Consider the following 23,606-nt stretch of genomic DNA (forward strand, 5'->3'; position numbering starts at 1 on the left):
TCCCCACCCCCACCCCCACCCCCCGCCCCTTCCCTCTCCGGCGCGCGCACGAACACACACACACGCACACATACATGCACACACACACATTTCTGACAATTAAGGAGCACACCTAGCCCACACCGCGCTCCGCCGCGCAGCTTTTGTCTGATGCTGGGCTGGTCCGAGGGCTGAGGCTGGGGCTGGGCTAAGTTGCTCTGGAGAAGCTCTCCTTAGGAATGCCGGCTCGGCTCAAGTCTCGAAATTACCCCGGCCGCCGGGAGCCAGAGAGGGGAGGGGCAGACGAGGGGTGCGAAAGGGGCGAGGAGGGTCGGGGTGGCAGAGGTGACACACTGGGGAAGGGGATGAAAAGAGAAGAAGAAAAAGAAAAGTAAGGCAGCTTTTTTCCCCCTCTTCCTTTGTTATAATCCAGTCTTTTACAATGTGTGGAGTGAGCTCAGCAGGGGAGGGGGTGGTGGTATGGAATGAGGGAAGGAGGCGGTATAGGATGAGGAGGTGATGTGGCTTTGGCTGAATTCGAGTTGAATTGGTTTTTGCTCTGTCTCTTAATTGACTGGGACTTCGGAATTACGGGCGGGGTGCGATCCCTCTGTTGTCTGAGTCCTGAGAGGATCGGGTTATGAGATGGCTCTGAGAGAAGGTGCAGGGTGGGTCTTGGATTGGGGGATATTTGTGGGGAATGGGGGGGCGCGGTGTGTGGATCGAAAACACCTGGGGGAAGCTCCGCGGCTCAGGAGCTGCTGTATAGTGTGAAACTAGAGAGGCTGTGTAGGGCTTCCATCAGTAGTTATCACAGAGATGGAAATCGGAGGGGGATGTGGTGTAGAGTCCTTTCTACCAGCAGGGTGACATGGGGTGGCTAGGGGTGGGGGGAGGCGAGAAGGAAGGGGGAGGGAAGACTGAATCAGTCTAAATGCCAATTCCCTGAAGTTCAGCGCATCGGTTGTCATTTCATACCTTAATACATATTTATGTCTGCGCTGAAATAGGTTTCATAATTAACTCCCGGAGTCATCCGCAGAGGTTAAAGGGACCCCAAAGATTTGTGCATTGATTGGGTGCCACTGCTGTGTGTGCGTGTGCGCGTGTGTGTGTGTGTGTGCCCCGTGCTAACCCATTGAGAAGAAGAATTATTTTTCTCGACTGGAAGCTACAGCAGAGAATCAGACGTGGGGGCAGAGAGGGAGAGGGAAACGGGGAAAAGAGAGAGAGAGAGAGAGGGAGAGAGAGGGAGAGAGGGAGAGGAGAGAGAGAGAGAGAGAGAGAGAGAGAGAGAGAGAGAGAGAGAGAGAGAGAGAGAGAGAGAGAGGAGAAGAGAAGAGACAAAGGGAGTGAGTGCAAGAGAGGAGAGACGACTTAGCATCAGAAACTGTGAGTACCGAGAGAAAACAAACAGACAGAAAGTGCTGAGAGTCAGGGACTTACCAGCTGGGATGGGGTGGGGGGGGAGGCTGGAAATGACTCTTTGCAGTTGGGGTTTGGCTGAGGAAGGGGGAGAGTCTTGAGAAGGGTGAGGGAGAATCGGAGATGAGACACTCTGAGGCTGTTGATTAGCCCCCCTAGTGCTAGCCCGAATTTCTCCTCAGTTTGCCAGTGGGAGCTGGGAACCCGGCTCCCTTCACATTGTCTTTGTTCCCCTTTAAGATTTCTTAGCTAGTGGGATTCAGAGGGCAGTGTGGGAGAGAGGGCTAACTGAATCTCCCCTGGTGAGGCAAGTAGCCATGTTTCAGAATACCGGTGCTCAGCTGTTTTGGACCTTTGCTCCTTAGGGAGGTGGGTGGTGTTGGTGTTGGAGAAGGTATATGGACCTGCTGTCAAGTGGTGTTAGGGGGTGTGGACAAGACTTTTTGAGATACTTGCATATATGCTTGTGTCAGGGAAGGAAAAAGTAGAGATGTCCTCTAGCCACAGTCAATCAGGTGGTCTCCAGAGATATTGAGAGGGCTCAACAATTTTATAACCATTCCCAGTTACAAAATTAATTAACTAGGGCTACATAGCAGGTAGGAGTGTCATGGGGGGAGGGAAGAAAGGAGCTGCCACAAATGCTCCTCTTGTAGCCTTAATCTAATGTGTTTTTACCCTGGCTATAAGTGCCCCAGGCCTCTTTTCCAACTCTACCGCCCATATGCTTCATTAGATCCCTGACATTTCAGGGTACTCTCTATTTCGGTATTACTAAAGAAAGGTTTTAGAGACTGGAGTTTGGGGATTTCCCAAAGTAAAAAGAAGGAAGAATACTTGGATGGATAGAAGTTTTAGATTTAGGAAGATAAATGAGAGGTGGAGCTGGGCTACCCCAGCTTCCAGAGAATGAGAGTGTATTACTTAGTGATGACCACTGCTAGGCAAAAACTGGCTGGTCATCAGCTCTTCGCCTTTAGCAAGATTACCTGAAGGAGGTGCTCTGGAGGCCAGGAGGAAGAAAACGCTACTTCCCCTAGCCCTGGGTTTCTGTTTTGCTATTGATTTCTTTGCTCTGGGCCCCTTAGAAGCTGGGAACTAAAAGAAGGGACTTTTTCTTTGCAGTTTCTCTGAAGGTGTGACCATCATCTTCCTCACCCATGAAAAACTGATTTAGATTTGTAGGAGAGAGGATAACTATCTAGAGAAGAGATTTCCATAGTCGTTGTTCATCCACTCTTATTTTCTCCCTTCTCGGCCTGGCCCTCCCCCCATAAAGAAATTCTTATTTCTAATATGAATCCTTCCTTCTCTCTCTGGCTTTGACCAACACTGGTGGGTCATGCATTATAAAAAGCAGGTGCAGAGGGCATTAACGGGTAAAAGTCCCATCTCTCTAGCCCATCCTGGGAGAGGGGGAAGAAAGACAAAATCCCCAATCACAGGGGATGAGGATCAGTCTGTCTCCTTAGGACAGTTCCTTAGGTCAATTCTAACTTCCTATAAATCCACCCAGAGTTGAGATTTCATTAGTGTGGAGGAACACTCAGCATGGAAATGCCTCTCACAGATGCAGTTCATCAAGTCATCTATATATATTATAGTCTTAGAGAGCTGTGTGGGGCCACTGAAACCTTCAGTGACTTGCCCAGGGTCAAACAATTAGCATGTGGTCCTGAGGCTTGAACCTGAGTTTTCTTATCCCATGGCTAGCCTTCTATCCATCAGGCCATATTCTCTTACAGGTCTGGAGCGTAAAGCCACCCAGAGCTTGTTCCTTAGAGCTAAGAACTTCTGTTTTCCTGGGAAGTCAATTCTAGGTCCCCTTTTTCAAGAGAAGGTCCTCAGGCCAGTAGTTCCAGAAAGAAAGATGAAATCATACTCCCAGGGGAAAGGTGGTCAATTCCAGATAAGGTAAAAGATGATGACAAATTGGAGACAGCAAAGATCTTTAGGAGATCTCTGCCCAACTTCCCAAATCCACCTTTACCTCCTTCTTTTTCCCAAGACAGTTTCCTTTTTAATGCTTCTTCCTTAACCTACCCTTATTTACCTCCCCCCTTTGAAAAGAACCCTCTGGGAAGGTTCCCAGGTATTCAAGAGAGGATGAGAATCATTCAAGAGCCCAAACATTTGATTTTTTGAGGGGGGCTAGGTGGCATCTTAATGTGTCTGGATCTGGGGGCATTAGGAGAAAAGGAAAAGTTGGGGAAGAGGGGGAGAATCTGAAGGGTGGGGTAGAGAGAGGAAAAAGCAGAAATTGGGGGATTTAATTTCTTTTTATTCAAGTGGATGATAAAGATATGCAAAAGTCAAAGACTATTTTGGGGGGGGCAACAACTTGGAACTTCTGGGTAATAGACAGTCTTGGGAAGAATTATGGAGAGATTCAGGAAACCACTGGCAGAATCATTCTCCCTACTATCTCAGATAAACAGGTTAAGAGATGAATAACAAACCAAATGCATAACTAGAGTACTTTAGGCTGGACAGAATCCCTTGGTCTCTGCCTTCCATTTTTTCCTTTCTCTGAGTCTCTCTTTGCCTGCCTTTATCCCTCTTGGGGGAATCTCTGGGCCTTTTCTTTCCCTAAAGAATTCAGTGGCTCTCTTAGTTTTCTGGGTCAGACTAAGCCAGGTGTTTGTGGAGAGTCAGATTGGTAATCTGCCCTTTTGTCCTAGGAAAACAGAACCAGGGTAGAGAAGAGGAAGAGGTGTTTGTTTAGAAAACCTTGTCTGAGGCTTCCCAGCTCCCTAGAAGTCCAATATGGTCCCTAATTCAACAAGGAAGTTGAGGAATTGTTTCTCTGTCAGGCAGCGGGACATGTACTCAGGTTCTCAGGAAGAATCTGCCCTTTTTGAGTTATTTTGTCCTTAAAGTAATAGTAAGGGCCAGAACCTTAGAAAACTCAAACCAATAGGCTAAAAATGCTTACCCTACCTGTTCAAGGGATGTTAGCCCAACCTGAGTATAGGTACTTTGGCTTATCTCATTCAGAGTCTGAAGCACAATAAAGTCCATCTAGGGCTGTCTTGGGAATTCACAGGAAATATACTCTAGGATCCATCCTAAATGAAATCTCAAAGCGGAGGGATAGTTCTATAGGGATAGAAAGACAGCCCTAATCTGGCCACTTTAGAATACTCTATGGGGCTGAAGCAGAGTCAGTTGACTTCCAGGGATCATAGAAGAGATTTTTACCCTGCCCCTGCTTTCTACCAATCTTAGCACTAACAGATACTCCTTCTCAGAATTCCCAGAGATGGGAAAGAAAGACTTCAGCCCACTTCTGGGCCTTGAAGAATAAACTATCTCCCCCTATCTGCATCTGTCCCCTCCCTACCCTTCCCTTGGTTTCTTCATTTCCCATCCAATCTATTCTTAGGTCTGTATCCCAAAGAGATTTTTTTAAAAAAGGGAAAAGAACATATATGTACAAAAATTCATTCATTCATTCATTCATTCATTCATTCATTCATTCATTCATTCAATAGATATTTAGTACTATGTAAGACAATGTGTTTCTCTCCTGACATTCCTGGGATAAAGGCCTATGCTGCCAGATTAAATGGGGTTAATCTGTGACCCAGTCTATCCCTAGGTGTCCCCACCCCTTTGTCCCTAGGAGAGATGGTCAGCTTTTGGTCTTTGTCATTGAAGTAGAGATAGCTACTACGTTTAGGGTATTCCAGAAGAATTATAGAGGGAAAGTTCTAGTTAAGACTTTGAATCACAAAATCTTAGAATTGTAAGTAAGGCATCTTAGAGGATATCTCCTACAATCCCCATCCCATCTATGATGTCTCTAACAGGGGCCTTTCTTTGAACACTTCCAGTGATACTCACTACCTCCTGAGGCAGCCTATTTGTAATGGATAAAACATTGGACTTGGGAGCTAGGTGCCTGGATTAAAATCCTACTAAAGACATTTACCTTGCAAATCACATCTCCTCCCAGGGGATCAATTTGTCCACCTATAAAATGGGGATAATACTTGCACTAGCTACCTTTGTAAATCTTAAGCTGCTATACAAATGTGAGTTGCTTTGGTTCTAATGGTTAGAGACTTCCTGCCTTTTAGTGAGTTAAAATCAATCTTCCTATACATGTCCCCTATGAGACACGAGAGCTTCATGTCTGGGAAGAATTTAAGGCTCATTACACTTCTCATTTTTCTCTCCTCCAGAGATAGATTCCCTCTCTCAGAACTCCTTCCCCATTCTTGCTACTCTCCCATTTGGATCAGTGGCGTCATCTCCAGACCTGCTTCAGCTTGAGGCAGGCTTGGGGCGGCATGAGGGAGGAAGTGTTTTGCAAACTTTTAAGCACTATATGTGTGAGCCACCATCAGCAACAGTAAGGGCAATGGTAATTACAATCACTATAGCTAAGGGCACACTGTATCCTGGAGAAAAGAGAGCAGGGCACCTGCTCAGGCTGGCAAAGGTGAGGTGGAGGACGGCCCCCAGAGAGCTCCTACCAAGGACAATTAGAGGAATAATGCTTCCTGGACTCCTAGAAAGGGGATCTTGGGGTTTTCTTATAAAAGAGGATTTAGCTTTAAGACTGGATTGTAGGATGCAGGGGACTCACTGCTCCTTAGAGGGACAGATGGAGTAGTGTAGTGATTCCAGGGGTATGGGGGGTGGGGAGGATTATCAGACAGGGTTGTCCTTATATCAGGGGAGAAATAGCAGCAGTATGAGGTTAGGGTCCTCCTAGACCCTTCTCCCCTTCCTTGTTCTGTTTTCCCATTCTCTCCCTTTTCCCTTCCTGCTTTCTTCTTTCTCAGTTTCCCTTCTCCTTCCCAACCTTTGTACCTCATATTTGCCCTTCTTATTTTTCCTCCTGTTTCCTCTTCTAGATCTGTTTTTCTCCGGCAAACTTTCCTTTTGTTCCTTTTCTCCTTTATTCTTCTTTCTTTTCTTTTGCTTGTCTCTCTTTTTCAAGCTTTCTCTGTCTGGCCTATTTCGTCCTTCCCTTCTTTTTCCATTTTTCCTCCACCTTCCTTCCTGCTTCTCTCATTCTCTCCCTCCTCCCTTCTTTCATCTCCCACCTCCTTTTCTCTCCCTTCTGAGCTGTCCTCTCTCAGTCCAGTTTTCCTCTGAGCTCACCACCTCTCCCCTATCCTTCCAGGGGCAGAAGGACTGAGCTTGGACCAGTAGGCAGGGCAGTCAGCTATCTCATTAGAGGCTCGAGAATGTGTAGTCATGGAGAACAATAAAAGCTAGAGGAGGGAAGTATGGGGCCTCTGTCAGGGCAAGAGAAGTTCCCTAAATCCCTGGGGGGTCTGGGCTGAATGGGAGCACCTGAGGGACTGCGAGGGGAGGGAGAGCTGGGAGGTGCGGAGAGCAGGCATCCAGCGCTCTTTCTAGTCATTCAGGATATAGAGCATGGGCACTTGGTAGAATTTCAGGGAAGATAATCTTTTCTTCCATCTCTAGAGAGAAAGTGAGAAGGTCCTCAAGGATGGAGGAGATGTGATCCAGAAGTCTGAACAGGGAACATGCGATCCACAAATTCAGAGGCTTGCTGGGGTGGGAAAGGGAGAGGGGCAAACTCGAGTGGTTCTGGAACCACTTTCCTATAGTTGGTGCCCTGAGATTTTTTGAACTCAGTGTCTCCAGTCTCCCATTTCCTAGTACCAGCTATGGCCAAGATCCGAGAGATTAACTGGAGTTCCAAGATGGGTTTGGGACACGGAGTCAGAGAAAATCATTGTAAACCAAGGAGCAGTAACATTAAGTATTGAAAGGTCTTTGTATTAAATGGTGTGAACTCTGATCTTAATGGGAGAATCTTCAGCTTAATCATGACTTTTGGAAGAAGCAGAAAATACTCTCTTGGGGATTAGTCTTGAATAATCTCCCCCTGCCAAGAGAATTCAGGGTCCTCTGATCTAGAAAGATCACTGGTTACCTAAGTGCAGCTGGTCTCCGGACATCCTTCCAAAGAAGCAGTTGCCCATCAAAGGTGAACTTGGCAGGTGAGGGCCTTGAGTTCACTCTTTCTGAGTCCCATTTCTGTCTCCCTGAATACTCCCTTTGGGAGGAAAAGCTCACATTTTGCCTGATCTTCCAACTTCAGAACATCCTAAGATTCAAAGCCAGAGTTCAATAGATTTTTCAAGGTGCTTAGTCACTCTGAGAGGAAGAAAAGGGAAGGATAGGGGTGGAAGGAAAGGGGAGGAGAGGGTGTGATGGTTAAGGGGTTTGGGGCTCAGAAAAAGGAATATAATAACAGAGAGAAACGTTGATTCAATCGTTCCTTGGGCTGGGTGAATGATCAGGAGAGATTATTCAACTGGGCAAGAGATTAGCTTAATATGTGTCTATTTGGAGAGAAGACCAGTGGTTAGGGAAAGGGAAGGCGTAGGATAGAGAACACAAACCCAGAGGAACAGAAGCAGGAGGTGGTGTTTGGGGAGAATAGAAAGATCAAGAGTCAGGATTCCAGGAAGATCTCCTGCCCAAAACAAAATGACAAAAAAAAGCATGGAGCAGGGGAGGGGAGGTAGTTTGAAGGAAGAAAGGAGGAGAAAAAGAAGAAAGAGGCCCTCTATCCCAATAGCATAGCAGGGAGATGTGAGTAACACACAGGACACAGAGAGAATGAGATCAAAAGGGACTGGATACAGAGGTTTGTGCTTCACAGACCAAACAGAAGGCAGCTCAAAGAGACTTTTGTTATTGAAGTACTCAAGAGTCAGGGTTCAAGGAATACCTGACCAGGGCTCCTCCCAGGTGTCCGCCCCTCTGCTGCTGGAAGCGCAGGCAGCTGGTTCACTGGAGGAGACAAGAGGGAGAAGAGTGGGAGGGGTCGAGGTCTTTAGTCCACTTGATCTAGGCACTGCTCAGATTGGATGTGTGCTTGGAGGGAGGGGAAAAGGCACGGGAGGTAAAGCAGGACTGGCTGGCCAAGGTCCACTCAGGCCGGGTACAGATAAAATGTGCTAGGAGTTCAGGTCGAAGAGAGAGGGAAGAAAGGAGAGCTAAGAAAAGTGCTTCACCAAGCGAGGCAAGGGGACCTCTTGGGTTTGTTGCCAGGAGCCAGGTGAGCTAACTGTCGACCGTTGGGACCGTCTCTCTTGTACTCCCCTTGGGAAGAGCAGAAGGAAAGGGAGGGATATGGGGGACGGAAGGTTGGCTGAAGTTTTCTGGAGAGCCCTTGCTCTCCACCCTAGAGTGAATCTTGGGACTTGTGAATACAGTTAGAAAGGGAGAGGAAAGTAGTGGACTGGAAAGCCTGTGGATTGGGTTCCTTCTCTCAGATGGTATGAATGAGGAACAAGGTCCTGAGGTTAGCTCTTCAGGCTAAGAAAGAGTCTGGGGAAAAGAGGAAATCCCATTAGAAAGGAGTTACTCTTGCCAGAGTCTAGCAGAGTTTGGCAAAGAGAATGCCCCCATGAGTCTAGACACTGATTACAAATCTAGAGACAGGAAGAAGTCTCTATCTAGGGTCAATGTCTCCCTGGGAGTAGTGGGAGCCATTTGGTGGGCAGTTGATAGCAGTGTCTAGGCCCTAGTGGGCATATAAAGCTATGGGTGTAAGTCCAGCTGTCGTTCCCTGCCTTATTAGCCATTACTAGGGCAAGTAAGGAGCTGTGCCATGGAGCTCAGGCTCCAATGGACATTCCTGGAAGCCAAATAAGGAGGAACAGCTGGGGGCTCTCTAGTCAGTGGTTTCTGAGAGACTGTTGCTAACAAAATACATTATCAGGAATAGAAAGAAGGAGACAGCTAAGCTTTCTAGGACCCTAGTCCACCACTGGAGTCAAGAACAGGGGACTTCCTAGTACTCTTAGATCTGGATCCAGGTAGGGGGTTCTGTCTCAGTTCTGCCTGTTGCTTCAGTGCTGATGCCATGAATAAGGAGCTTGCCAGTTATATGATGCAGAAAAACAATAGCCCACCAGTACCTCCACCACTATTGCCTACTTTCACCACTATTGTCAGGGACAGTATGAATCCCTAATATCTGAGTAGCTAGCATCTTAAGCCTCCTAGAAATATCACCAACCCCTGCCCACCTTATCTTCTTATCTACCTTCACTCTACATCAGAAATAAATAACTGTTCTCTCCCGAGAAACCCATGAAACAATGAAGTTTACATCTGACTTAAGCTAACCTAGAAAGTCTAGGGCATGGGTTCTTAACATGGATCTTAATATGGGTGAACTTTGTTTTAAAATATTTTTGACTACTGTATTTTAGTATAATTGGTTGCCTTTGCAATCTTCTAATCCTCTGAATTTTATTTCATGTACTTCAAAACATTATTCAGAGAAGGAATCTATAAGTTTCACTATAGTCTGCCAAAGGGGTCCCTGACAAAAAAAAAAGTTAAGAACTCTTGGTGTATGCAGCCCCTGCTAGGTCTCACAAAGCCTAGGGGTCCTGGGGAGACTTGGTCCATATGCATAGAACTAAAAAAGGATAGGGGGTACCTTTTCCCAATCCCAATTATCAACACCAATGGGCTAGAAAGGGTTAATGTACGTAGGAACCTATAACATCTGGGGCACAGGGCAGCCCAGCATTGAAAGAATCCATCTCCATGCTCTGGGGGAAGGGTATGGGGGAACATTGAGATCTCCAAGGCAGGGGGTTGGAAGCTAATTAAGGGAATTAGAAAGTGTCCTTTATGGCCAGGAAGCCACCACTACCAACTCCAATAGCCCAGAGTGAGTACCATTGTGTGGAGGCTTTTGTGGAACCGAAAACTGAAGACTCATTACAAGACTGGCTTTAGTATTCCTGGAGTGAGGGTTGGGGGGACAAAGGTGAAGAATGTCACTTGGGGGGCCTTGGGTTAAAGCCAAAGTAAGCCAGCTTTGGGAGGCTGAGGATGGGTGGGGAGGGAGATTTTCTCAGGTATACCCAGTTCCCCATTTCCTTTGGATTTCCCACCGACGGATCCTCCCTTAACTCTGCTGTGGCTTATGGCTTTTCATTCCTATGTGATTACTGTTCCCAACTCATGTAGGGCTAAAAGCCATGGGCTACAGGGAGGGGAAAGCTTCCTCTTCCGACAGCTCCTGCGTCTCCCCTTGGAACTGCTTCACTGGGAAAAAGGGGGCACTGGAACCCCCAGGCTTCCAGTAATGGGGTTGGGACAAAGAATGATCTATAATAGTAACAGCGCAAAGAACACTGGAGTTGGAAGCTATGAGTTCTGGTCCTGGCTTTGGTCACTAATTCAATGAGTGTGCCTTGGGCACTTAAGTTACTTAGCTTAGTCTTTTTAGATCACGGTTTCTTCATCTATAAAATGGGTAGCTTGAATTAGACCTTTTTTGGTAAATACTATTTTGTTTTTTCCAATTACATGTAAAGATAGTTTTCAATGTTCATTTTTATAAGATTTTGTGTTCCAAATCTTCCTCCCTTCTCTCTTCCCAAGATGGCAAGCAGTCTGATATGGGTTATACCTGCATAATCATAGAGACATTTCCATATTAGTTGTATTGTGAAAGAAGAAACGGAACAAAAGGGAAAAGCCACAAAAAACAAAAAAAGGGAAAATAATAGGCTTCTATCTGCATTCAGACTCCACATGAACTGGATTGTTAGAGTCCTTTCTACCTTTGTGGTTGTGCTGTATTGGGAATTCAAAGACCCAGCTTCAAGCCTCTGCCTCTATCACATGCTGTATTTGTGTCACCTTGGATGAATTCTTTAACTCTCCAGAGCCTCAGTTTCCCGAAATGTTAAAAGGGGGGGGATTAGATTGGATGACATCTAAGGTTGATTTCAACCCTAAATCTATGATTTGATGGCTGTTCCCCTACCCCTCTTCTCCAAATAGAAGATGAGCTCCTTGAGTACAAGTACTATTTTTTTTATTCCTATCACTTTACATTTAGCAGGTGTTTAAATGTGTTGCCAGAGGGCAAATGAAAAGTGGGGTATTTAAGGTGCCTAAATTCTGAGATTTCTGACTCAGGTTATATATACCAGCATATAGCTCAAGACAGGAGTAATTTTTTTTAAGGTAATCAAGGGAATTTGAAATCAACTGGTGCCCTAGACCTCCAAAGTCATAAATTATAGGATCATGGGAATTGCAAAGGACTTCAAGGGTCATCTGGTCCAACTTGTCTCTAAAGCATGAATGTCCTCTATGAAATCCCCCAAAAGCAGATATCCAGCCTTTCAATATAGACCTTTAGAAATTGGGAAATAATCATCTGCTGAGGCAGCTGATTTTATCTATGGACAGCTCTAAGGGTTAGGAAAACATTTTGCAAATGATGAAGGACTATATTCGTGACTGAACTACCATCCTCATTCTCATCGACAGAACCCAAATTGGCCTCTTGGTGGTTTCAGTCTATTTGATCCCAGTTCTGCCTTCTAGAGCCAAATAAAATGAGTCTAATCCCTTGTTAAAATGACTTAAGAGGAACAGTGTCCAGAAGAAGGAATATGTGGCAGAGACAGGACACTGCATTATTTGGAGAGTATCCAGAAGAGAGAGACTAAGGCAGGGCTGGGGAACCTGCAGCCTTGAGGCCACATATGGCCTTCTAGATCCTTGGGTGTGGTCTTTTGACTGTATCTAAATTTGGATTTTTATTTATTTATTATTTATAATATATATATTATAAAAATTATGACTATAAATTATATAGACAATTTTCATAATTTATAAAATATGTTTTTGTAAAATTACGTAAATAGAAACTTACATATTTATTATTTATTTGGGCCATACCTAAGGACCTAGAGGTCCACAGGTTCCCCACCCCTAGATTAAAATGGTGAGAAGATTACAGAACATGCCACACGAGGACTGACTGGAAGAATTGAGGAAGTTTAACCTGCAGAAGAGAAGACCTGAGGGAGAGGGGGAGAATGGTGTTGATCTTCAGTTTCAAGGGCTGTCATCTAGAAGAGGGATTACTCTTGTTATGCTTGTTCCCAGAGGGCAGAACCAGAATCAATGTGTGGAAATGGCAGAGAGGCAAATTTAAGCTCAATATTAGGAGTGAAAATAATCCGTAATGAGTAGAATGGACCAACCATGGAACGGGCTTCCCCCAATGGATTCTACATGGGTCCAATGACTATCTGAGGGACATGTTGAGGAAGATACACATTTTCAGGTATGAGTTGGATTCAGTCACTGAGTTCTATTCAAACTGGGATTCTGTTATATTGAGACATCCTTGACATTTTTCATTTCCTTTCCAACTCTTCCTCATGTAGCATCTTGGTCAATGCTCCCCCACCACCCTCCTAAAATGTAGCATTCAGAATTGAACTGGATGCTCTAAATATATTCTGATTAGGATAGGGTGTGCCCTCCTTCTGGGCACTCTACTTCTGTGGAGACCTCTCAGGTCTGCCAATCCATTAAATACTTATTAAATATCTAATGTGGGTAAAATATTGTGCTAGACACTAGACATAAAAAAAATCAAAGAAAATACAGACCTTATATTCTTAACTTATATTCTCCTGGTGGGACACAACATATAAACAGATATATTATGTCACGTCACATCACATCATATATTATGTTCTGTTATATCATGTTATGTCATTATATTCACACACAATAATTTGAGGATGGAAAGAGCACTAATAACTGAATGGATATGGAAAGATTTCCCATAGACAGCCAATGAACTAAATCTTGAAAGGACCTAAGATTTCTAAGAAGGAGAAGTGAGAGGAGCTTTGAAGAAGAATCAGAAAAGTCAATCCTGAGAGCTATAGACCCTATTTAACATATTTAAGAGAAGGCCATGTGGCTTAAGGGAACACAGAAGAAGAGGCAGGAACAGAAAGGAAAGGGTGTGAGGGCAGCATCTGCCTACTAAACAAGGGAAGGCTAATTTTTCTAGTTGCAATGTCACACTTGTTCATTTCTGAATTAAGGAACATGAAAACCTCCGAGGTCTTTTAAACACAAACCAGCTGCTACGTTGCTGGTGATGTCCCATCCATCTAGTGCAATTGATTTTTTGAACCTGGTACAAAATTTTACATTTATACCTGCTACATTTCATTTTCATAGCCTCAGCCTACTATTCCAGCCTGTTAGAATTTGGTTGGAGCTCCTTTCTGTCATGCATTAGCCATCCCTTCCAATTTTAAGTCACCTGAAAATTTGGTAAGCGTGTCATCTACACAAACCTATCTATACATAAAAATGGGGAGCAGAATAGCAGCTTTTACTGATTGGTCCTCACCACCTCCCCTCTCCTGAGGTCACTGACTAGAGCCTTCTAAGTCCCTTCAATATCTACCCTGCACTCAGAGGGACACTGTGCCATCCATGGAAGGAAGGAGAGACCGAGAGTGGAATTAGAGAAGTGGTTGTACTGAGGGTCTTCTGGTAAGGCAACACATTCACCTCTTGCTTAGAGCATTCTGGTGCCACTCCATCCAGGGAATTTTCTTTCCTTAACCCTCCTCATATAGATGACTCCCTCTGTAGAGTCAGGACACAAATTGTTTCTATGCCTTAGGAAAGGTTTGAAAATTTCTGTCCCCCTCTTTGAAAATACACTATTTACTGTATGCTTAGAGCCTTTGTTATTATTTAACACAATTCCACTTGTCACAAAATACCTACTTGGTATAGAAAGCACAATTTCCTGGCATTACAATATGTGAAATTGTAAACAGCAGCAGTAAAATATCCCTCTTTCACTCTCCATTCCCACCACTACCTTTTCTCTGTGTGACTGCTTACATTATAGCAGCAAGGAGTCTAGCAGTGGATAGAACTCCAGTCAGTAAAAGTTGCATCCCATTTCTATATTCCACTTCTATCACTAGTTCTGTGACGTTGAGGAAACCATTTTAACCCTGAATCTCAGTTTCTTCACACGTAAAATGGGATTAAACCCGCAGCTCCTATCTTGAAGGATTTTTGTGAGACTCAAATGAGATAATGTATGTGAATTGCCACATGAATGTCAGTTATTATTTGCTCATAATTGGAACCTGATCCTTTGCCTCAGCATCCCAGCCATCTAGTCATCCTCTAGTGAATCCGCTTCCTGCTTTGATCTGAGCATCTTTCCTCTCAACCTGGAAACCTCTGGGAGACAGAAAAGAACTAGGTTATCCAGGGTGAGTGGCTACAGAAACACTGCTGGCCATCACTCCCAACCTTCTATTCATCTATGCTATGAGGAACTGTCAGAGAGAACATGCAGAGGGTTTACTTCTCAGGAGATCTGAGGGAGGGCATATGCCCATAATGTCACACAAGGGACCAACTCCATATCCCTTCATTTACCATCTATTTTCCTTTTTGAGGACTAGATACAAAAAAGAAAAGGAATTAGAAAGATGTCCTATCCAAGACTGACTGAGATTAGAAAATGGAGAAAGCTAGGCTTTTCTGAGGCTCAGCACCCCACATGGTACTCAGCTTTTTTCTTTGATTTAGAGTCCCCAAAGGCGAATAGTGGAAGAGAGAGGGATCGATATCCAATTGTATCTCCCCCCTCTCAGAGATCTGTGCCTCTCCTAATATAGTTATCTGCCTGTCCCTGGAGAATAGAGAATCTTCCATGAACTGTAGCTTTCTTCTCATGCCCCACCACTCATCATCAAGGTTCATCTTCCCAGTGAGCTGAGCCCCAGGAATCCTGTTTCTCAGCTTGCTGCTAAGTCTACTAGAAGACAAGGACCACTCAGAGGCAATGCCCCTTAGAGTTCTAAGAAGGGAAAGAACCCAGAGCTGAAGGTAAGGGGATCATGGCTGAGAGAGCAGAATCAGAAAAAGAAAAGGCATTTGTGTACCTTAGACCAAGTTTGAAAATGATGTCTCCCCCACGAGAAAATTGATTCCTATTCTTACTTGGGACTGGATACTTTGAATCTTCACATATACGTGATTTGACGTATGCATGTACCATCAGTGGAATATTTTTATCTATGCACATTTGTAAAAATGATAGCATTTAGTCAACAAGTATTTATGTATTATACTGTGCCTAATGCTGGGGATACAAATAGGTGGGAGCCAGTCACTGCTCTTGAGAAGTGCACAATCTATGTCTAGATGGCATTAAAAAGTGTCTGTATTGTGTCCTACCTGAAGTTAGGACCTGAGTACTGCCTACTTTCATTCCTTTGGTCTTGTTTTTGGAGGAGAGCCAGGGAAATGGCATTAAAAGAGAGCTAGGGAAATGGCCGTAGAACTGGGCTCCATCAATCCTGGCAACAAATAACCTGCCTCAAAACCCCCCCAAATCACACCGGCTTAGGGGCTTCAGTTCTCTAGACCTGGACCAGAGTTTATTTGGAGAAGATGAAGCCAGATCTAACCCCCTTATTCCTGAATCTTGACCTATTCCAACTTAGTAGGGTTAGGAGAACCCAGGGAGGATGGATACATACCCTCCATCATCTGAGGATTCACAAACAAAATGTGCCCTGTCTAGAAGCTAAGCCTGAAATCATCCCAGATTCTGATATCTCCTTTCTCACTAAAATCCCCAAAGAAGTCAATTCCATAACATTCTTCAGTAGCACGATCTCCCTGTTTAGCAACTCTGACTATTAGCGCTGCCTAAGGTCTGGTCTGAATTCCTCTTGTATCTTTTAGTGGAGATGGAGTTCAGATCCTCAGCCTAGATGTGAACACTGTTAGAAAAAGTGCTTGTCCTGCCCCAAAGAGTTAGATGATCTCTAAGCTCTTTTCTAGTTTTAAAATTCCACATTCTATATTCTTAGCTGCAGCTCTGTACCAAGCTGACAACAGAATCAATGATCAGAGCTCAGAAGGGTGTGGCAACTTTCACTGAGCAGGAAAGGAAAAACCCCAGAATGTCAGCACACGAGAATTTGTATTTCCAGAATTTCCAGAGTCTAGGACCACTGTTGCATCCGTGTTCCCCACAAATGACCAAAATAGCAGGCACTGTTGAAGGGACATCGTAAGGGGGAAGAAGGAGGCACAGAGGGAGGATTTCTGACTGCTCTTTAGTAGAATCTAGAAAGAGCTCTTCTTTTTTCTCTCCTTGACTGAGTAGGTGGGAAAGAGGTCCCAAAATGCTAGGGAAAAGAGGTAGCTTGCCCTTAAGATGAGTTCAGGGGTCTTTCCTGACCAGAAAGAATTCCTCAAGTCCCAGAGGAATTAGAGTATTTTCCCTGTCTCAGTTGGGCTGAGAAAGAGTTAACCTCTGAAGAGAGACCAGGCTTCCCTAGACTTGAGCCTGGTGCCCAGCTCCTGCCCCAGCCCCTGCCAACTAGAAGAAGCCTTGGGATCTGTAGTCAGTGCCACCACCCACCCCTGGCCTAACAGTTTATCAACACTGCCTTGCAGACTACAGCTCCCAGAAACCTACTCTGGATAGGCTTTGGGGGAACAAGGTGGGGGAGGTGTATGGGGAGCGGTGGCAGTAGGAGAGGGAGGCGGTGGAAAGACAAAACCCAATTTTCCCCCCTTCCTTTTTAATTCTTTCTTCTGGTGTGTCTGCTCCACTGCCTGGCTAATCCCCCAAATCCGGTCTCCTAAGCTGCAGCTGCTTCCCTGGCGCTGTGATGAATGGCTCAGGGAGGGAAGGTGAATTCATATTTTAATTACCGAGGTGCGGTACTAAGGGGGATCTTGGGGAGTTTGCCTCTCTGGAGCTAGGGAGGGGGAGAGAGTTAGCACTGTGCATGAGTGCATGACCATAGGGTTCCTCTTCTTTTTCTAGGTGCTTCTCTTTCCTTGTTGACTCCTGAGGAGGTGGGAGGGTGATGTCTTTACAGGGAGCTACTTATGTTTCTGTCTTGAGAAAGAAGTATCTCTTTTACTTCTCGACTAATTCAATGCATGTCCCATTCCTGGTTTCTCAACATCCCCACCCCCATCCTAACAGACACACTCCAGGCTTTGAAAGGGGGCATATCTAATATCAGAGAGATCCTGGAACTTAGTGACTGAGAGTCTGAAGATCTGCTTTCTTTTTGGCTTGGTCAGGAGCCTGTTCAGCCTGTTTTCTGTAGGTTTTCCCATCTGCACAATGGGGGTGGTATACTGTCTCCCCACTCGTGCCACAGACGGAAGGAGGGAGAAGGAGGGGGAGGAAAGGAGACAATATCTGGTCTGGAAGGGAGAGTTGGTTAGAGTGGGCAAGGGAAAGGAGGCACCTAGCCCAGCGTAGTGCAGTGCACAAAGCAAGCAATCTAATATCTACTGGATTATATGAAAGCGAATTGAAATGCAAGGGGATAGTAGGGAGAGAATAGGTGGTGATTTCTCCTGGCTGTTGGGATGATGCTTATCCCATCTTCCCATCCCATCTCTTAGGCTGGACTGTTGAAGAGCATATTTGGCAGAAGAGTTAATTTAGATTCTCCCCCACCCCAAGACTGTTTTAGGCCATTGAAAACCTTGAAGGAAAGGGAAGCTGGGCATAAGTCACTGCTGCGGTTTTTGGAGACAAAAAGAGCTTACTCTTGGTTGCCCAGGGTCATATTTTCTATTGGGTAGATTATCAGGATACTTTCTCTGTATCTGCCACCCCAACCCCCAACCCACTGTGCCCCCTTAGCCTCCCATACTCTGGACTTTGGAGCTATTTCTTTATTAGTGATATGTTGTTAAGAATAGGTGGAAATTAATGGATGAAATAATATTTTTTGATTATTTGTCGATTTTAAATGTTTAAACTTCCTGTTGTATAAGTATAGATAAAAAAATGGTTGAAAATGAGAGCGAGAGAGAGAGAGAGAGAGAGAGAGAGAGAGAGAGAGAGAGAGAGAAATCCTTCATGTAGAACCAGAAAGAATCCCCCAAGTTCCCAAAAATTACAGTGCTTTCAGCAAGAAGAGTTGACCTCTGCAGAGAGCCTAGGTTTCTCTAGGCTTGAGCCCAGTGCCCAGCTCCTGCCCTTGCCACTTGTCCATGTATAAAGAGATAAAAGAAAAACTCAGTATAAAGGTGAATTTCTCTTGACTTAAAGTGATTTCTGCCAGTGGAAACCAGGAAAGAAGTTGTCAGCTTACATTTATAGAATACTTTAAGGTTTGCAGATCACTTGATATACACGATCTTATTTGATTCTCCTCAGTCTGGCGAGGCAGGTGCTATTTTTAATCTCCATTTTACAGATTAAAAACTGAGGCCTAGAGAGATTAAATACTTTACCCAAGGGTCACATAACCAGTAAATGTCTGAAGTAATATCTGAAACTAAGTCTTCCTAAACCAACTCCCCTGCTATGTTCCATTATAACCTCAGGGATTCTATGACTTGATACTGTATGTGAAGGTCAATGGGAGGAATAAAATGGAACTGGAGGTTCTCTCCTCAGCCAGGGACTTTTGGATCAACTGGAGAGATAGTTAATGAGATGGTCTAATGGTCTGTATCAGGACAGTTGGCATGGGTTTTGTGCATTACTGGGGGTTAAATTTTGAAGGAGGCTCACTAAATACTATCTGGTGAATAAGGTTTTGTTTTCCCTTTTCAGCTTTCTTTGAGATATTGGGAAAGGACATGTCTAGAGAGCTAGGCAGTATATGAGGAAAAGCAATGGGGTGAGGTGGGGAATCAGTTAGAAAACAACTTTCTGTATTCTAGGCTCAGAGGAGGTATTGCTGGAGATGGGGGAGAGATTCCGGTTCCTACCTTAACACACACTCACACAATGTCCTAGGCTAGAGACCAGGTCAAAATAATCAGATCTTTTTCATTAGAAACTCCTTTTCCCCAGTCACAAGGGTCACCCAACAAGATGCTCCCCTTCCTGTCTGGCCAGTAGACCTGAAATTCCTATAGCTGAGGAAGTCATATTTCAGAGAGCCTTGGACCAAACTTTAGGATCTCCAGCTCAGTGCCAGAACTGTTGGCTCATTCTTTCTTTCCACTGCTACTGTCTTATTCCAATTTGCCATTCTAAACCTTCCTGAGTCATGCAAGGTTATTCTTAAAAGGATAAGACTTTCATATTTTGCCTCATGCATTCTGGGTCCCCAGGGGAGGCACAGTTATTAATGGGGCAGGGTGGAGAAAGAGGTCATATTTTAAGTGAGAAATTGAACTGGCAGAAAAGGGACAGGGGAGGAGATTCAGGAGAGGGATGGGTACATAATCAAGCAGAAAAATGTCAGAGAAGGGGCCTGGGAGGGCAAGGAGGGAATTATTGTCAACACTATTTCAATAGGTAATAGTTGTATATTTCTGCTCCTGGTTTTCCTTTTGTTACTCATTTCAATTTCTACCTGTATTTTTGCCATCACAATTCTAATAATACTTTGTTGTTAGAGAATGGACTAACCCAAGCAGGAGATGGAGAATTACAGTGGGTCCCAGTAACAATCCCCTAGTCCAAAATCCTTAAAGGGCATATAGACAAATCCCTTTACCCATCCTCATTCCCATCCCAGTTGGAGATGAGTCTTAAAAACGACCAGTGTTAAGTCCTGAATAGGCAGTTCCCTGGCATTTCTAAGCTAAAGAAACCAAAGCTCAGAGAAGTTCTCTGACAATATCAAGGTGACTCAGCAGCAAAGCTAGGAATAGTACCCAGGTTTCCTTATTCCTAGTGTATGGGTGCATCTAAATCAGTGTCTGTCTGTTTCTCTCTCTCTCTCTCTCTCTAGGTTTGTCAAGGGAAAGCTCTTTAGATAGATACAGTAGGTGCATCTAGAAATATAGTAGTTTTGTCTCCACACTCTATATATATCCTGGAGAGTGCTCTCTGGTATCTATATTTACTCTAGGCGAGTGGGTGTATGAACAGCACTAGAAAATGGGTTATTAAGTAACTGGCTTCCCTGCCTGGTCTCGCTAAGACTCAATTGCCTGCCCATCCCAGCCAGCCATTGGAAATTTATTGTACCTATTAATTACAACCATTAACTACAGCTGGTGAAATTTTTATAAGGAGGACCCTGGTGACTCTGTCTTCCCTGCAGCAAATTAACTGGGAGAGGGTGGGAGGGGAAGAATCCCATAGGCATTATGGGCCCCACTCTGGTGACTTTTGATTGGTCAAGTTCCTGCTTAAACCTCTGTTCCTCTGCCTAAATAAACATGAGGGTGTTTTTTTTTCCCTCCAAAAGGAAAACAGACAAGGGCAAACCTGAACTTCTGGACTTAAAGAGGGCTCTGACATCAGCCCAGCCCCTGGGACCACCTCTGTAGTTAATCCAGTTTGAACCAGCTTCCAGATACTGACATCCAGTAGGCTCAGTGGAGCTCTGAGGGATGGGATTGACTTGGAGGGATTGGCTCCAGCCTATGTTACAAAACAAGGAAGTGGGGCTGATCGTGGTTAATTATAACTTTCCAGAGAGGTGGGATGGCGCAGTAGGCAGTGCTGAGCCTGAAGTCCACAGATCCTGGGTTCTGTCTCCCCTCCGAGGCTAGTTCTCTTATTCAGTCTCTCTGAACCTGTTTCCTCATGTGCAACATACAACGATACTTACAAAGTCTACCTCACAGGAAAGTGGTGGGCATCAAATGAAATCATCACTTTAGCCCTGGAAGGAACTGATCAAATAATAAACATTGATGAAGCACTTACTGGACCAGGCACTGTTCTAAACGCTGGGAATACAAAAAGAGACAAAAGCTTGTCTCTGCCCTTAAGGAGCTTATAGTCTAAGGGCAAAAGCAAGCAACAATTGTGCCAGATAAGTTATATAGGGGATATATAGGAAATAATTAACAGAGGGAAGGTGCTGGAATTAAAAGGGTTTGGGGAAGGTTTTCTGCAGAAGGCAGGATTTTAGTTGGGAACTAAAGGAAGCCAGGGAGGTCAGTCATTGGAGAGAAGATGGGAGGAGTGTTCCAGGCATGAGAGACAGCCAGAGAAAGTGCCTGGAGCCAAGAGGATGGAGAGCATCTAGTGTAACTCTTTCAAATAAGATTAAGTGACTCATCTAAGGTCATATAGATACTAAATGGCAGATCCAGAATTATGACAAATCGTTTGACTCCATACCTGGAACTCTTTTCCCATACATCACAATATATCTCAGAAGACAGTGTGGTCTGAGTGGAAAGATTGTTAGAATTGGAGTCAGGAAGGTCTGAGTTCAACTCCACCCCTAGAAACTTACTAGATTGTGTTACTTGCCAGTCACTTAAACTCTCTGACCCTCAGTTTCCTCATCTGTGAAATGGAGATGATAATAGCAGCTCCCTCACAGGATTATTGTGAGGCTTGTGCAAAGGTTTTTGCTAACCTTAAAGTGCTATTACAAACGTTAGCTCTTTATGATCTAGAGTGCTTTGCAATCTTTAAGTTGCTGCATAAATGTCAAATACAATTTTTCTCTCCTATTCCCTCTGAAGCTGTGTAAGCTACACATCTCGGGAAAATTCTCCAAGATTCCCTCTTCCATCTACCCATACACAGCACCTCCCTCCTGTGAGCACCCAGCTCTGGGCCTGGTAGACCATTGTAGATGGAGCCTGGCTGGAATACAGTTCTGTTCTTCCTGTGTCAGGACTCAGCTACAGGAGAGATGGAAAGCCACACTGGTGGAATCCCCAAATGGCCAAGGCCTAAGGGAGCAGTCCTGTTAAGTTGGTTCACAGAGCCATTTATTAAGTCTGGGAGAAAGTGACATGCCTAAAGTGAGCAGGCTGATCTCTGATGGCTCCTCATTCATCACTGGCACTGAGATGAGTACAAGAAGTCTTCAGCTTTTTATGTCAAGGACCCTGTCAGGTGGAGACGCTTGCTCAACCAGAGGCAAACCTAAATGGAGCCACACTTCCCATTCTGCTGGGAGTTGGGGTGGCTCCTCTGCTGCTGAGGGAAGGGACTCTTTTCTTAGTCATATTTGTCTAGTCCATAGCATAGGGCCTTATCCAGAATAGGTGATCAGCAAATACTTGTTGAATGAACAAATGTTCTTCCAAGTTTATACTGAATGAACAGGAAGTAGTGGAGGAGGGCAGCATTCACTACCATTTGTGGGGGGAAAATCCCTCAAACAGTATTTTGTTATTAGTTGGAATTGTTGAAATTGCTGGGGAAGGGAGGTGAGAAGCTAAAACTCACTTCCAAGTGTCTTAGCAGTGTCTACGCAAGAGAATTAGTCACTTCTGGGCCCCTGAATATCATTTAACTTTTCTGTCTTTGTAACCCAAGGAATAATAACAACTCCCATGTATATAGCACTTCCAGATTTGTGAAACACTTTCTTCACAATAGAAGCAAAAGTACCATTGTCCTTGTTTTACAGAGAGAGAAACTAAGACTGAGGGGTTGTGACTTGCCTATGATCGTGTAAGAGCTAGTAAAAACTGGAGGGAGTGACTCCAACCTAGGTCTTCTGAATTGCCCAGCACCATGCACTAAGCCAAGTTGCAAAAAGAAGGAAGCAGGAACAGTACCCCCAGCTTGTGTAGGTCTTTGCAAGACAAAATGAATTTTTTGTCAACTTAAGTCTCCAATCCCCAACCACAGGTGTGTTTATCAGTGAGCTGGAAGAAGGAGACATTCTCTTGGCCAACCTGGATTTATTCAGAATCTCCCTGGAAACTAATCTTTGCTGGCCTCAGTCCTCCAGTTTTGCAGTCAGGTTCCAAAGGCATTCCCTCACTCCTCCCTCTGTTTGGTCTGAGAGAACCAGCTGAAGTCTAGCTGCCCTCATCTCAGGATGGTAGGGGTATCCCAACCAGTAGGCTTCTAGGAACATTAACCCCAGGCTGCCTTGTGTCTTCCTGTCCTTCTTCCATTCCTCCTTCCCCCTACTTCCCTACAGATCTTCTCCAGTGAATGTCCCTGAGCCAGGAGTAGGGAATGCCCCAGTTCACCTTTGCCTGCTTCTGTGGACTCCATGGCTTCTGCAAAATGAAGAGGAAGAAAGAGGATCCTCACAGGCCCCGGGAGACAGCAGTGTGAGTGGAAACAGGGACTGTACCATTTGCCTGGTCAGGTTACCCCTTTGTCCCATCCTGAGGGACTTCTTCACACGACACCTTTTCAGATTCCAGATGTAAGGTTCCAACCTGTGGGTTGGGATCTTGAAAATATAGTTTGTGCCCTCCACATGTTTTACATCCCTATGCCTCATCTCATCTAGCCCAGAATGGATGTTGGGACTTTTCTGGATGTCAAATGGGAGTGTTTGGGATGATCCCAGATGATCTGAGGAGAAGGAGATGCTTAACTCAGAGACAAAGCCAAGGGGTTCTTTTTTGTTCAAGCTGATCCAAAACCTAAATATCACCTCAATAACCCCCCCTTCCCCTGCTTTCATCTCTTCTCTGTGCCCTCC

General features: G+C 44.8%; 1 protein-coding gene across 1 annotated transcript; it reads left to right on the plus strand.

Moving 5' to 3' along the window:
* Positions 1–8,332: 8,332 nt before the first annotated feature.
* BLACAT1 (BLACAT1 overlapping LEMD1 locus) lies at positions 8,333–23,324 on the plus strand. Its single transcript, XM_072648052.1, has 2 exons — positions 8,333–8,458; positions 23,091–23,324. Exon 2 carries the CDS (start codon positions 23,129–23,131, stop codon positions 23,228–23,230), a length of 102 nt encoding a protein of 33 aa, XP_072504153.1. The 5' UTR covers positions 8,333–8,458; positions 23,091–23,128; the 3' UTR covers positions 23,231–23,324.
* The last annotated feature ends 282 nt before the right edge of the window (positions 23,325–23,606 follow it).

This window comes from Notamacropus eugenii, chromosome 2 (genome assembly GCF_028372415.1).
Source record: "Notamacropus eugenii isolate mMacEug1 chromosome 2, mMacEug1.pri_v2, whole genome shotgun sequence".
Lineage (NCBI taxonomy): Eukaryota > Metazoa > Chordata > Mammalia > Diprotodontia > Macropodidae > Notamacropus > Notamacropus eugenii.